At 45.4% G+C, this 14,079-nt stretch overlaps 4 protein-coding genes across 5 annotated transcripts; 2 read left to right on the top strand and 2 right to left on the bottom strand.

Annotated features, from left to right (window-relative positions):
* Positions 1 to 450: 450 nt before the first annotated feature.
* Positions 451 to 4,028, bottom strand: LOC108039431 (coatomer subunit beta'). Its single transcript, XM_017116447.2, has 4 exons — positions 3,557 to 4,028; positions 2,813 to 3,432; positions 2,162 to 2,744; positions 451 to 1,848 (listed from the first exon to the last, which is right to left on the bottom strand). Exons 1-4 carry the CDS (start codon positions 3,909 to 3,911, stop codon positions 665 to 667), a joined length of 2,742 nt encoding a protein of 913 aa, XP_016971936.1. The 5' UTR covers positions 3,912 to 4,028; the 3' UTR covers positions 451 to 664.
* A 433-nt stretch (positions 4,029 to 4,461) lies between these two features.
* Positions 4,462 to 6,597, top strand: LOC108039427 (protein disulfide-isomerase A5). The gene is made up of 3 exons (XM_017116441.2): positions 4,462 to 5,353; positions 5,409 to 6,020; positions 6,075 to 6,597. Exons 1-3 carry the CDS (start codon positions 4,696 to 4,698, stop codon positions 6,335 to 6,337), a joined length of 1,533 nt encoding a protein of 510 aa, XP_016971930.2. The 5' UTR covers positions 4,462 to 4,695; the 3' UTR covers positions 6,338 to 6,597.
* A 282-nt stretch (positions 6,598 to 6,879) lies between these two features.
* Positions 6,880 to 8,961, bottom strand: LOC108039428 (stAR-related lipid transfer protein 7, mitochondrial). Of its 2 annotated transcripts, XM_017116443.2 has the most exons (3): positions 7,928 to 8,961; positions 7,238 to 7,867; positions 6,880 to 7,178 (listed from the first exon to the last, which is right to left on the bottom strand). In XM_017116443.2, exons 1-2 carry the CDS (start codon positions 8,567 to 8,569, stop codon positions 7,238 to 7,240), a joined length of 1,272 nt encoding a protein of 423 aa, XP_016971932.1. In that variant the 5' UTR covers positions 8,570 to 8,961; the 3' UTR covers positions 6,880 to 7,178. The 2 variants fall into 2 exon arrangements, with proteins under 2 accessions (XP_016971932.1, XP_016971931.1); XM_017116442.2 differs by having other exon boundaries at positions 6,880 to 7,867; positions 7,928 to 8,958.
* Positions 8,962 to 9,343: 382 nt separating this feature from the next.
* Positions 9,344 to 11,768, top strand: LOC108039425 (transcription factor TFIIIB component B'' homolog). The gene is made up of 3 exons (XM_017116440.2): positions 9,344 to 10,470; positions 10,532 to 10,860; positions 10,932 to 11,768. The coding sequence occupies exons 1-3, from the start codon at positions 9,474 to 9,476 to the stop codon at positions 11,682 to 11,684; spliced, it is 2,079 nt and encodes a 692-aa protein (XP_016971929.1). The 5' UTR covers positions 9,344 to 9,473; the 3' UTR covers positions 11,685 to 11,768.
* The last annotated feature ends 2,311 nt before the right edge of the window (positions 11,769 to 14,079 follow it).

Below are 14,079 nucleotides of genomic sequence, written 5' to 3'. Positions count from 1 at the left end.
TACAAATTACATCTAAGCCCCATCAATAGACCACGTCATTAAAATGATACGATAAATAAATAAATAATAGCCCAATGCAGATATTCCAACGTTTAATTAGTTCAAAACAAATTATGTTCTAAATTAATTGCTATTCCATTTTCTCAGAGACCAAAAAAAATAGTTATTTCAAATAACTTTGTTAATACTTTTATTTTCAAAAGACTACTGTAATTTTTTGTGGTTCTAGGCAAAAGAGATTTTAAGTAATTCTACAGTTAATGGCGCTATTATTATTGACAAACAAAAATCGAAAATATTTCCTTTTTTATACAAAATGGCAAGTCAAATACAAAACAAATATCATAAAATATAATATATGTTTTCCGTAATTTTGAATTTTTGGGGCGCAATATTTAATCGATACATGCTATCGAATTATTTGCTGAGGCGAAACAAATACCCGCTTAATTTGAATTTGTTGTATAAGTATTTATTGCATTTTTTGCTCCATTACTGTTGTACATAATATTAATAGATATATTTTTAAACAACATTCAATCAAATCAAATGTGAATGTATGCGCGGAATTGTGTGGCTCGAAATGCTCCAAACGTGGGACTCCCGTAGCAGTAAACGATGGTTTTAAATGGTATTCTAGATCTGGATCCGATCTTAGCCCGCCCTAATCGTCGCTCAAAAAGTCGTCATCCAGGTTCACATCTGTCGTATCGATGTTGTCATCCAGCGTAATGCCATCGATTTCCAGGTCCAGGTCGTCGTCGTCATCCGCGGCAGATGTGGGTTCGGCCACATGGCTGGAGACGGCAGCTTGAGCGGGAACAAAAGTCGGCTTTGCCTTCTCCTCCAGCTGCTGGCCGGCGCCACCCTGCTCGGCGGCAAGCAGTTCCTGGAGGGGATTACGCTCGCTGTTTAGGGGCAGTTGTCCGGCCAGACGTGCTGGTGCCTTGCGAGCCCGCTCTTCTTGCAGATGTTGCTCCACGCGCAGTGCGTCGCCCAGGCCCGGGAAGAGATTGGTATATTGAGCCGGATCGGCCAGCGACTGGCCAGCTTTCTCATTGACCTTGCCCAACTCCTCGCGCCACAGCTCCACCACCCTTGACATCTGACTGGGCAGGTAGGTGCGGGCAAAGAACGCTGCCTCTGGCAGACGGTTTGTCTCGATGAGAATCTCCAGGCAGCGGTTCACATCCGACCGAAGGAAGGCTGCCAGGAAGGCAATGTTGTGGCGTCCCTGAGTGGAGCCCGCACCACCTACCTCTTCGAGCATCTGGGCATCGCCGGAGGCTGTTGAAAGTAGCAAGAGGCCGCTGAAGTCGTTTGCCTTCTGCATGCACTCCTTGACCAGAGCCATGTTGTTTTTGCGCGCCGCGACATCCGCCAGTTGGGACCACTTCTGGGAATTCTCCGACTCCCGGGCCAGCTTAAGAGCGATGTCCAACTCCCCAATTTGAAGGGCCAAGTCAAACTTGTGGTCGGCATCAGTGGAGACCTGGAGGGCCTGCGACTTAAAGCCCTGTTTTTCCAGGAAGTGTGCCACGCGAGTGCGGTGCTCCTTGGGAATGGTGGGCAGCACTATGTCCGCGCGCTCAAAGTCTCGTCGCATCACTGCCGTCTGGTACTCCAGCACAGACAGCTGCAGGCAGAAACTAATCACGTTCAGCTCCTTGTCGCCCAGGTAAAGGCGGTTGTCTTTGGGCACGTAACCCAGTAAATACATTGTGCGATCCAAGTGGGATACTGTCACGATCTCGCCGCCCACGTAGTAGTTAATGCGGTTCACCGAGTTGGTGTAGATGAAGCAGTCGCCTACCCACAAGCCTGTCTTCACGGATTCAGAGACCTCTCCTGCAAATAAAAACGATTATAACTATGTAATTAATTTGATTTGATTTTGTTAATTTGATATTCAAGATAATCGTTTTCATATGTTACAAACCCTCATTAATTGATTTGGGAAACGAGCAGCAGAAGTCAAATATTTGATTGAATTAACTTCGTAAGCCATTAAAAAAAAAAATCAACGCTAGTTATCTCTCATTGGAAAACTTGTTCAAGCTAACCATTTCATCAGACATATTCTCAAGATAAGATCTTAACTTGCTCCCATTTATGATTAATATCTATCTATATTTATGTTTCCCCTTCGTATTTAACTTACCTAAAACATTGAAGGCACTCTCCACACCGTCATCCTCGAGGCCCTCTTTTGATTCCACAGCGTTGGCAACCTGAGCGGTGTCCACACCCAAAACGAAGTAGGAGTCATCTGTGGCAAGGCAGACCAGGCTTCCGCTCTCATTCCAGAAAACATTCTTTGGCTGCACCTCTATGCGGCGCACTAGCTGCAGTGTCTCCCAGTCGTAGAAGGCCAATCCGGAGGATGTCTTAACGCCGAAGTAGTAGCCGCCGTAGATGCTCTCTGCCCCGTACTCGGGGGTGAAGCTTTTGCGCTCCTTGAAGTTTCGGAAAAGACGGACGGTTCCGTTGTTCTCCCTGATAGCATACTCGTTGCTCTCCAGTGCCCACACAAACTCCTGGGCGGAGCCAAAGGCCTTATTTCTCAGCGCCATCGATGTGTAGATAATGTACTCGCCATCGCCGCAAACGACAACGAACCGACCATTGGGATTGTGGGCAATGGTCTGTGGGTAGATCTCGCAGGCGCCCATATCCTTAACGGCCACAGGCAGACGTTCGCCATCCTTGATCTCAGTGCCATCGGCAATGGTCTTCAGGTTGACCTGCAAAGCGAATAACGTGGGTTAGATAAACATAAAGATTAAAGAAAAGTTATTCCCTGCTTACTAACCTGCTGCATTTCCGAGTGCTTAGCCCAAATGATCTTGCCTCCCACCACGTCCATGGACATTGCTGGCTCTTCGCGGCCCACTTTGATGATAATGGAACCCTCATCGTAACCCAGGGCCACGTTGTTGGTGCCCCGCATGCTGGAAATGGTCCAGACGCGTTCGAATCCGTAGTTGAGGCAGGTCTCCAGGCGATATGTGCCCGAGTGCCAAATCCGCACCGTGCCATCCTCGGAGCCAGTCAAGACGATGGGTAGTTCCGGGTGGAAACAGACAGCCGAGATGTTTTGAGCGTGTCCCTCCAAGGTCTGAACGCATGTCTTATTTTGGTAGTCCCAAATCTTCACCAGGCGATCATCCGCACCGGAAATCAGATAGGGTTTGTCGCCTCCGTGGTAATAGTCCACACAGTTGACGCCCTTCTCGTGGCCCTCCAGCGTAAAGTTTGCAAAGTTTGAGCCCAGTTGCCACACCTTCACCGTACGATCTAGCGAGGCGGAGGCGAAGGTGTTGTTGTCCTTTGGGTTGAAGACTATCTGCATAACGTAGTGGGTGTGGCCCTCGAAGACTCGCTGGCACGCCCACAGCTTCTCCCAGTTCCATAGCTTGATGAGCATGTCGTCTGTTGGGAAAATAGGTGGCAGGATTGAGACACAAAACTAAAGCATACTTCCCAGCGGATGTGTAAGGTAAACACACGGCTTGGATGACGAAATGGGGGTCAGAACCTCCCGGATTTTACTCACCACTGCTAGTCAGCACCAGCGGCTGTGTGGGATGCACGGCAATGCACCGCAAGTAGTCCGAGTGCGCCTCGTACGAGTGCACCTTCTCCAGCGTGTTGTAGTTGAACACCCGGATCTGCATGTCATCCGAGCCGGTGAGGATCCAGTTCTTGCGCGCCACGAAGCGGGCGGAGCGGACTGGGACATCGCAGACCTCGAAGTCCTTCACCATCTGCTGATTCTCGTAGTTCATGATGTGTACGTGGCCATTGTACAGGGCGCACAACATCCATGGCTCCGCCGGATGGAGATCAACGCACTTGACCCTATCCGATCGCGACGTCAGGCGGCGCTTGATGTCCAGTTTGAGAGGCATCTTCCACGGTTTGGGCAAACTACGGCTGTCTGCGAAAACACTAATTCAATTGCGGCGAGAATAGGAAAACTCTTTTGCTGCTGCCTCCGTTGCTCTTCTTCTTCCTCTTGTTAATGTGTCAGACCTAGGGTTGTCGCCTGCCACGTAAAAGCGCAGGCGATCGACCTATCGATAGTCGACAGCGGGTCTGTGCTGGCAGGTAAATAATATTAATAATTAATAATCCATATTTTACTAGTTTTTAATGAAGCAGAATAATATGATCGTATTAAAGACATTCGTTCCAAACCGAAAAATTCTAATTATTTACTTCACAGAATACTTATTTTCTTTCGCTTTCAATTAAATTGTAATAGAATTTTATAATCAGCATTATTTAAAATTTTTGGGTCAGAAAAAAGGCTGACTTTTAACATAATAGTTTTTGATTTACCTTTTTTTTTGTTTAAACAGTTATTTTTGTATTTATTTAGAATAAATTAATTAAGTGAAATACTTAACTACTTTTTATCTTAAATAGAGACACATATCAGCACCAACTGCCGATGAGACAGGTGTTTTCCCCATAGCCGGCACTTTGATTCACGCTCTTTGTACCATCTCCTCCAAGCCAGCTATCGATAAGTTTTTCGACTAGTCCACGTCTTCTACCTGCGGTTTTCGTCTAAAAATTTAAATGCTGCATTAATACTGTATTAAAAATGCAATTAACCAGTGCACACGACACAGTTTAACCACAGACAAGCCATTTCATTGCCATCAAGTGCAAAATTCGAGCAGATCAATGTGGATCACGGGCCAGTTTGTTTTCCTTCTGCTGGTGGCACTTGTTGCCGCTAAAACAAAAACTTCGGCGGTGCAGGATGACATCGTGGAGTACAAGGACTTCAAAAAGCTGCTGCGAACCAAGAACAATGTCCTTACGCTCTATGTGGCCAGTGCCAAGGCTGCCGGCGCCGAGTTAAAAGTGTTCCGCGAGGCTGCGGAGGCGATACGGGGAACCGGGACGATGCTGCTCCTGGATTGCGGCCAGCAGGATCGCAAAAAGCTGTGTAAAAAGCTTAAAGTCTCACCGGAACCTTACGCCATTAAGCACTACAAGGATGGCGATTTTCACAAGGACTACGACCGGCAACTAAGTGTCAGCTCCATAGTCACTTTTATGCGCGATCCTTCCGGCGATCTACCATGGGAGGAGGATCCCGCCGGCGAGGATGTCCTACACTTTAGTGACGCCGCCTCATTTACCAAACACCTGCGCAAGGACATTCGGCCCATGCTGGTCATGTTCCATGTGCCGTGGTGCGGGTTCTGCAAGAAAATGAAGCCTGACTACGGCAAGGCGGCCACGGAGCTGAAGACCAAGGGTGGCTATCTCCTAGCGGCGATGAATGTAGAGCGGCAAGAGAACGCCCCCATACGAAAAATGTTCAACATAACTGGTAAGTCAATATTAATAATTTAACCACATTCGTATTTAACGAAACTTCTTAACAGGCTTCCCCACCATGATCTACTTCGAAAATGGAAAGCTGCGCTTCACCTACGAGGGAGAGAACAATAAGGAAGCCCTGGTATCCTTCATGCTCAACCCTAATGCTAAGCCCACGCCGAAGCCCAAGGAGCCCGAATGGTCGGCGGACACCAACTCGGAGATTGTCCACCTCACCTCGCAGGGCTTTGAGCCAGCTCTCAAGGACGAGAAGGCCGCTCTGGTCATGTTCTATGCGCCCTGGTGCGGGCACTGTAAGCGCATGAAGCCCGAATATGAAAAGGCTGCTTTGGAGATGAAGCAGAAAAAGATTCCCGGCCTTTTGGCCGCTCTGGATGCCACTAAGGAGCCGTCTATCGCCGAGAAATACAAAGTCAAGGGTTATCCAACGGTTAAATTCTTTACGAACGGAGTCTTTAAGTTCGAAGTTAATGTGCGCGAGGCTTCGAAAATTGTCGAATTTATGCGAGATCCCAAAGAGCCACCACCACCACCACCGCCGGAGAAAAGCTGGGAGGAAGAGGAGGACAGCAAGGAGGTGCTCTTTTTAGATGATGACACTTTCACTTCCACGCTGAAGCGGAAGAAACACGCACTGGTCATGTTTTATGCTCCATGTAAGTTTACAATTAGGTTTTCATAAGAACTCTACTAACCATTCTATCTTTTAGGGTGTGGACACTGTAAACACACTAAGCCAGAGTTCACAGCGGCTGCCACGGCTCTGCAAGACGATCCTCGTGTAGCGTTTGTGGCCATCGACTGTACAAAGCTTGCCGCGCTATGCGCAAAGTACAGTGTCCGCGGTTATCCCACCATCCTGTACTTCTCATACCTTAAAACCAAACAGGACTACAACGGCGGACGCACCAGCAAAGACTTCATCGCCTATATGAACAACCCGCTAAACTCAGCGGACCGCACAGAGCTGTGATACGCTGCTGCCAAGTGTAATGATGGTTCTTTCCCACTACTTTGCAATCTCAATTCTTGTATTACCCCAACTGTATTCGTTTCGTTATCAATCAGCCTTAAAAGTCGAATATTTTATAAAGTGTATCTGCATATTCTAACTAAATAGCTTACTAATAAATTATGTTAAAACTTGTAGAATAATTTCGATTACCATAATGCTTTTACACGAATAATAAAATACTATTGAAATTATGTAAAAATAAATACTTTAACATCTTAGATTACTTCAGTTCCCTAATTAATTGAAATATTTATGGTAAATCTATAAGTAAAGCAGATTTGAAAAAAGTTGATAAGAGCAGCAACAATCTCATGCGAGGAATTTTAAAAGTAATGAACGATAATGGCGGACCAGCATTTTTGATAAGCACAAGTAATGTACAACAAATAACCTATTAATTTGTTATGAAAAAACATATGGGCGAGCTCTTCAATCCGATATAGATAATGTTATGCAAGGCTGGAAATTGTTCGGTAAAATTTCAATAGGGAGGCAAGAGATTCCATCATAACAGTCGTAAAGCCAGAGTAGGTGTCTATTTGCATTTCTTTTATTGTACAAGTAATTTCAATTTCTAATCTTAAAATATTTTGGTTTAGCTAATATAGATATATATTTATATTTAAAGTTTCTCACCAATGTGGCACACTTTCTAAGAGCTGAAAATGCCAAAAGTTATTGCACACTTGCTCTGGGGTGTTCTGTGGTTTCGATTCATCTCGCCTGAATTCATTTCAAAGTTGAAGGAAGGGATGAATGAAAGATGAAACTGGGTATATGGGTGGTTTGATTTCTGGCTCTGCGGGATAGGGAAGTCGGATATGAGCGCGAAGGACCAAGGATATTAATGTTCGGGACCTAGCGCTCTGCATCGGGCTTACTGTTCGCCTTTCGCCGGCTTAAACTGCCTAGCCAACTGCCGCGCTGCTCGTTGGCCGTGTATTCGTCGTTAATAAGCGAGAAACCATGGAACATGTCCTTCATTTTAATGGCCCGCGAACAGGCATAGTTCTTGGTGGCCACGTACATCTTTGTGAGGAACTCGGGCATCTGTTTTTGCGTCACCCAAGACTTGATATTTTGGGGTATGGGTATGCCCGGGTCGTCATAGTAAGTGAGCACAAAGTGTAGTCCCGGCTCATGGAAGCCACGGAAGGGCTTGATAACCATCAGGCTCCAGTAGTCTGTGACACGCACTTTTCCAGGCAACTTCGGATAGGTGTTGTGCTTGGCTCCACGATTGCAGATGAAAATCAGCTTCTTGTTTTCGTCCTTGATGTAGCGACGGCAGTAGACATAGTCGCGGTTGGCAAACAGCCGTGGCCACTGCATCTCCCAGTATATTAGATGCGAGTTGCTATTCGGCACGGGATCCTCACTGATGAGCTCCAGTCTTAGGGCTGTGTCGTCCCACTGGCGGCGGTAGTCCAGATCGGTTTGGACGTGGAGGAAATCGTCGGCTGTGATGTCGTCGAAACGGGCATATACCTGGGATGAAAATAAGATGATTTAGATTGTTTATACAATTTAAAGGCGAAAATCTTTCACCTTGTATGAGTACAAGGAGGAGCGTTCCTCGCGCCGCCATATGCTAAACTCGTTCTTGCTGAAGTACGGCTCCCATTTGCGCTCGTCTTGGGCCTGAATGCGAACAGTGCCAGCGGGGGTATTGCGGACGTCCAGATCTAATGGCCGCTGGCAGTTGGCAATGGAGGACTCCGCGTCCGCCTCCTTGCTGGTCGATGGCTTACTTTGGCCCTTCCTGCAGCGCTGGTTGCCCAGCTGACAGTAGCAGTACTTCATCTTCTTGGCCTGACAGCGCTCGCAGAGCTGATTGTGAGGCAGGGCATTGATGAATTCGATGTCCCGACTGCACAGGTCGAAGTTCGAGATAGCCAGCCGCTCCTTGCTCCAGTCGAAGCCATCGGTTCCCAGCCGCTTGATGTTAAGTCCCACCAGACCCACCGCACTCATCACCATTCCCCTGAGCGGGGGCTGCAGCTCCCGACGGTAGTAGGCGCGCCACAGCTGCTTCAATCCCTGGGTTCCATAAACCGACTGGTAGAAACACAGGAGCTGCTGAATACGCCGCGAACGCTGGGCGAAGATCGACTCGCATTGGTAACTCCAGGCGCGCAGCGTCTCCCGAGACTGGTTCTTGATGGCCAGCACAAATCGATTGAGCAGCATGCCGGCTAATTCAATTTGGCTGTCGGCCGCCCGCTTGCATAACAGCCCACTCAAAGTGCGGCGACTTAGTTAATGTCTCCTACGCTATTACTACTTGGCACATTTGTCGTCTCGAAACTTGGGGAATTTAGTACTTGTGGCCAGGACACAATCGATCGGTTTGACGAATGTCTACTGCGCGAGAGAGCTGGGTTATGTTCTGGCCGGGCTTATCATGTTTGACCGATGGGAAAAAACGTGCAACTTGCAATTTGTCTGCTGCTATGTATGTTATTTCTGCGCGCTCTGCTTGTCACGCTGTTGTTGTTGCTGTTGTGTCGTTACAGGCAACAGTGTTGGACAATTTAAAAGGGCCTGCTGAGAGTTGACAGCTGCGATCAGTGATCAGACGTTGTTTTTAAAAGATATAAATTAAAAAATAGATATAAGTTTAGTGTTGACAGCTTATTGTTAAATTCTAGGGTGCTGCAAAAATCTCTTCTAGCCTTATTTCAATCAAAATTTTATGGGTCTTCGGATTTAATTTGGTTGGAATTTATTTACTTAACTATGAAAATGTAAGATTAACTCATTATCTTTCAAAACTAAAATAGTTAGGATAACGTAATTGAAAAATTACTGCAATTATATGCAAGAAAAAAAAACAGGTTGTCTCATAAAAATGAAATGTTTATCCTGGGTGCTGAGATATTTAGGAATTGTTTATTTTGGTCGTTTAGGAATATCGAATATCAGTCCCTTTTCTGAGCTTCAGCCCACTGCCCTTGCTGTTCGCCGTTAGCCAACACTTCACTTAAGAAACTCGTGGTTGCACCGCATTGTTTTTGTTGCGCAGATTTTCGATTCGATTTGATGTGTGAAATTGCCTTTGAACCTGGAAGAACCATAACAGAACCCAGGCAGGATGTCCATGCGGCGCCAGCGCATCAAGGCTCCGGCCAACCTGTCACTCATCAAGCGCAAGCCGCGAAAGGAGGAGCTGCCCGCGCCGAAGAAGGAGCCGGAGGAGGAGGCGGTGACAGGGGGAGTGGCTGAGTCCCCGACCGCTGCAACGACCCCTGCGGAATCCGAACTCGAAGCTGATGCAATCGCCTTCAAAATGCCCGCCAGTTCGGCTGGCCAACTGGAGGAGGCTTTCCACTCGGACCTGGAGGACAATGTCATTCAGATGGACTTGCAAAAGACCGTCAGTGGGTTTCCCATGTCTCCCAGCAAGGCTCAGGCTCGCCAGCGCGTCCGTCCCACTCCGGTTTTTGGCCAGAGGCGCAACAGTTTCGTGGGCTCTCCAATGGCCAGTGACTACGAGGGCGACTACCAATCGCCGGCCACACCCACTCGGCGGGAGCGTTACCTCAGTGGCTCGTCGACGGGTACACCCCAGCAGCAACAGGTGGCTTCGCCCATGCCTCAATCGCCCTACAAATACCTCCCGCCAGTGAGTCCCGGCATGGGACGCATTCGCACCGAGTCCACCTGTTCCACCTATTCCGAAGGTGGCGGCAAGCAGCGGAAGGATGAGAAGTCCCAAAGCCAAGGTGGACAGCGGTTGAATGCCCGGCGGGACTTCGAGACGCGCTTCAACAAGGGTGTGCCCGACAAGTCGACGTTCAAGATGATGGACATGATCTACTATAATCCAGAGAACAATCCCATGGTGCCCAAGCAGTCGGTGACGACCATTAAGGATGAGTCTAATAGTGAGGATGCCAAGCCCTCGTCAGATCAGCTGCTAGAAGCCAAGGGAGAGGGCACATCCGCCATGCTAGTCCCTCAGCTAAAGCTCGATGCCAATGGCGAGATGATCATTGATGAGAAAACCCTGGAGATCGAAACCACGGCCGAGGTGGAGGCCCGCAAGGTTCTGGCCAACTCATCTCTTATCCTGATGGACGAGACTACCGGTGGGCATTTTATATCACATAAAAAGGTTTAAGTTTTAATCTCTTTGTACCCTTTAATCAGGTGACAACGGATTCTACAAGCGCCATAAGCGTACGCCTTATTGGACTTCCGATGAGACAGTCCGTTTCTATCGCAGCCTGCAGATCATTGGTACTGACTTCTCGCTGATGTGCCAAATGTTTCCCACGCGCTCTCGTCGGGATCTGAAGCTCAAGTACAAAAAGGAGGAACGCACCAATGGGCAGCTGATCAACAAGGCGCTGCTCTATCCCAAAGCCTTCAACATTCAGGAGCTAAAGGACCAACTGGCTGAAGAGGATCGGGAGCGGGAGGAGAATGATCGCCAGTGGAGAGAAATTGCGCGCGCTATGCCGGGGAACCCTAAAAAGGTTCGATAAAAAAACCAGCATGAATAATAATTTGTTTAAACCTTTTAAATTTGTTATGCGTATCTTTTTAGCGTGCACGATTACAACAGCAAAGCAAGGCGTCACGTACACTGAACGATGGTGATTTAGTTTACGAAAACGAGCATGTGACAAATAAGAAGCTTGGCAAGCAGGCTTGGGCCAAAAGACGCAAAGATTTGGAAGCCGACGAGAACGACGGAAGTGCACCCGCCAAGCGAAAGCCCAAGGCTAGACGACGTCCTCCCAAAGTTCCAGTCCCAGCCGCAGCAGAGGGTCAGGCGGATCTGGCACCCATTAAGCAAGAGAAAGCGATAAAAACCGAACAAACAGGAACAAATGTACCTTCCGGAGGAGAACTGCAGGCTGAGCTAAATGGACTTCTGATGGATGATCCAAAGGAATATGAAGTAGATGTAAGCAAGCCCCGTGATAAAACCATCATCAATATGGATGACGGTACCCTAAGCTATGTGAGCGACGTGGAAACCGCAACTGAGGCGCCAAATCGACAGTCGGAAACATATTTCATTAACTTCATTGAAGAAGAGCAAGGCCATGAAGTTATAACGCCGGATGACCCCATTCCGCCCACCACTGCCGAGCCGGATATCGAACAAATCCTCGCCGAACTGGCGGAGGGATCCTTGGCCCTCGTCTCGTCTTTGGATCCAGAGCACGAAGACCGGGTGCTCAACGAAATCTACATGCTAGACAAAAAGACGGGCGAATTGTGCGAAACACCGCTGAACATACCAGAGCATATTGTTCAATGCATATTGAATGTTATGCAGCTAGAGGACTAACAACATTTTATATTACTACTTTAAGAGTATTTGTTAAACATTATAATTTATTAAAGCATTTCGATAGAAGCATTTAATTAAGTAGCTTTATTTGTTCGCATTGATTTATTTTGGATCTAAAGTGAATTAAAAAAAGGATACCATTCTTAGGACTTCTGTATTTATGGTAAGCTACAAGTAAATATGTTTTCATAAAGACAAAAAAACGGGCCAGAGATTACAAAAAAAAATTGTAATTATATACATATACAAATTTTTTTTCTATAAAATAAAATAAAATTTGGTAAAGTTATGGACTCCGGAAGATCAGTTCTGGGTCACCTCATAACAACACATCGGAAACTTGAAAATAAATGACATGAAAAAGGGTCAAAAATTGGACCAACGTTAAAATGAAAAATTTGAATGCAGATTTTTTGAGAATCAAATTACGAGTCTTAAGAGATATGCATCTTTGGAATCGGAGAATATTTGATAACGTTATGGATTTCGGAAGTCCAGTTATGGGCCACCTTTTAAAAACATATCGGAGACTTGAGAATAAATGACATGAAAATGGGTCAAAAATTGGACCAACGTTAAAATGAAAAATTTGAATGCAGATTTTTTGAGAATCAAATTACGAGTCTTAAGAGATATGCCACTTTGGAATCGGAGAATATTTGATAAAGTTATGGACTTCGGAAGTCCAGTTGTGGGCCACCTCATAACAACACATCGGAAACTTGAAAATAAATGACATGAAAATGGGTCAAAAATTGGACCAACCTCAAAATGAACAAGAAAGGAAAGCTAACTTCGGGCGGAGCCGAAGTTGATATACCCTTGCAGAATACTCTGTAAATTATATTTTCAAAAATTATTCATATGATGCATTCTTAATACTCATAAAAAATCCCAACTTCGTAACTTTAAAAACACCAAAGTTATGGCATTTCCGATCAATCAGTTATATGGCAGCTATAGGATATAGTCGGCCGATCCTTATAAAATTTGGTACGTCAAATTGATTGGCCAAATACAAAACACATAGAAAATCCCAACTTCCTAACTTTACAAACACCAAAGTTGTGGCATTTCCGATCGTTCAGTTATATGGCAGCTATACTATATAGTCGGCCGATCCTTATAAAATTTGGTACGTCAAATTGATTGGCCAAATGTAAAACCCATAGAAAATCCCAACTTCCTAACTTTAAAAACACCAAAGTTATGGCATTTCCGATCGTTCAGTTATATGGCAGCTATAGGATATAGTCGGCCGATCCCGGCCGTTCCGACTTATATACTGCGTGCAAAGGAAAGAAGGGTGTGTGCAAAGTTTCAATTCGATAGCTTTAAAACTGAGAGACTAGTTTGCGTAGAAACAGACAGACGGACAGACGGACAGACAGACGGACAGACGGACATGGCTATATCAACTCAGGAGGTGATCCTGATCAAGAATATATATACTTTATATGGTCGGAGATGTCTCCTTCACTGCGTGGCACACTTTTGACCAAAATTATAATACCCTCTGCAAGGGTATAAAAATTTGAATGCAGATTTTTTGAGAATCAAATTACGAGTCTTAAGAGATATGCCACTTTGAAATCGGAGAATATTTGATAAAGTTATGGACTTCGGAAGTCCAGTTGTGGGCCACCTTTTAACAACATATCTGAAACTTGAAAATAAATGACATGAAAATGGGTCAAAAATTGGACCAACGTTAAATGAAAAATTTGAATGCAGATTTTTTGAGAATCAAATTACGAGTCTTAAGAGATATGCCACTTTGAAATCGGAGAATATTTGATAAAGTTATGGATTTCGGAAGTCCAGTTATGGGACACCTTTTAACAACATATCGGAAACTTGAAAATAAATGACATGAAAATGGGTCAAAAATTGGACCAACCTTAAAATGAAAAATTTGAATGCAGATATTTTGAGAATCAAATTACGAGTCTTAAGAGATATGCCACTTTGGAATCGGAGAATATTTGATAAAGTTATGGACTTCGGAAGTCCAGTTGTGGGCCACCTTTTAACAACATATCGGAAACTTGAAAATAAATGACATGAAAATGTGTCAAAAATTGAACCAACGTTAAAATGAAAAATTTGAATGCAGATTTTTTGAGAATCAAATTACGAGTCTTAAGAGATATGCCACTTTGAAATCGGAGAATATTTGATAAAGTTATGGACTTCGGAAGTCCAGTTATGGGCCACCTTTTAACAACATATCGGAAACTTGTAAATAAATGACATGAAAATGGGTCAAAAATTGGACCCACGTTAAAATGAAAAATTTGAATGCAGATTTTTTGAGAATCAAATTACGAATCTTAAGAGATATGCCACTTTGGAATCGGAGAATATTTGATAAAGTTATGGACTTCGAAAG

This window comes from Drosophila rhopaloa, unplaced genomic scaffold, assembly GCF_018152115.1.
Source record: "Drosophila rhopaloa isolate 14029-0021.01 unplaced genomic scaffold, ASM1815211v1 contig_2, whole genome shotgun sequence".
In the NCBI taxonomy this organism is placed as follows: Eukaryota; Metazoa; Arthropoda; class Insecta; order Diptera; family Drosophilidae; genus Drosophila; species Drosophila rhopaloa.
This window is presented reverse-complemented; position numbering and strand designations above follow the sequence as displayed.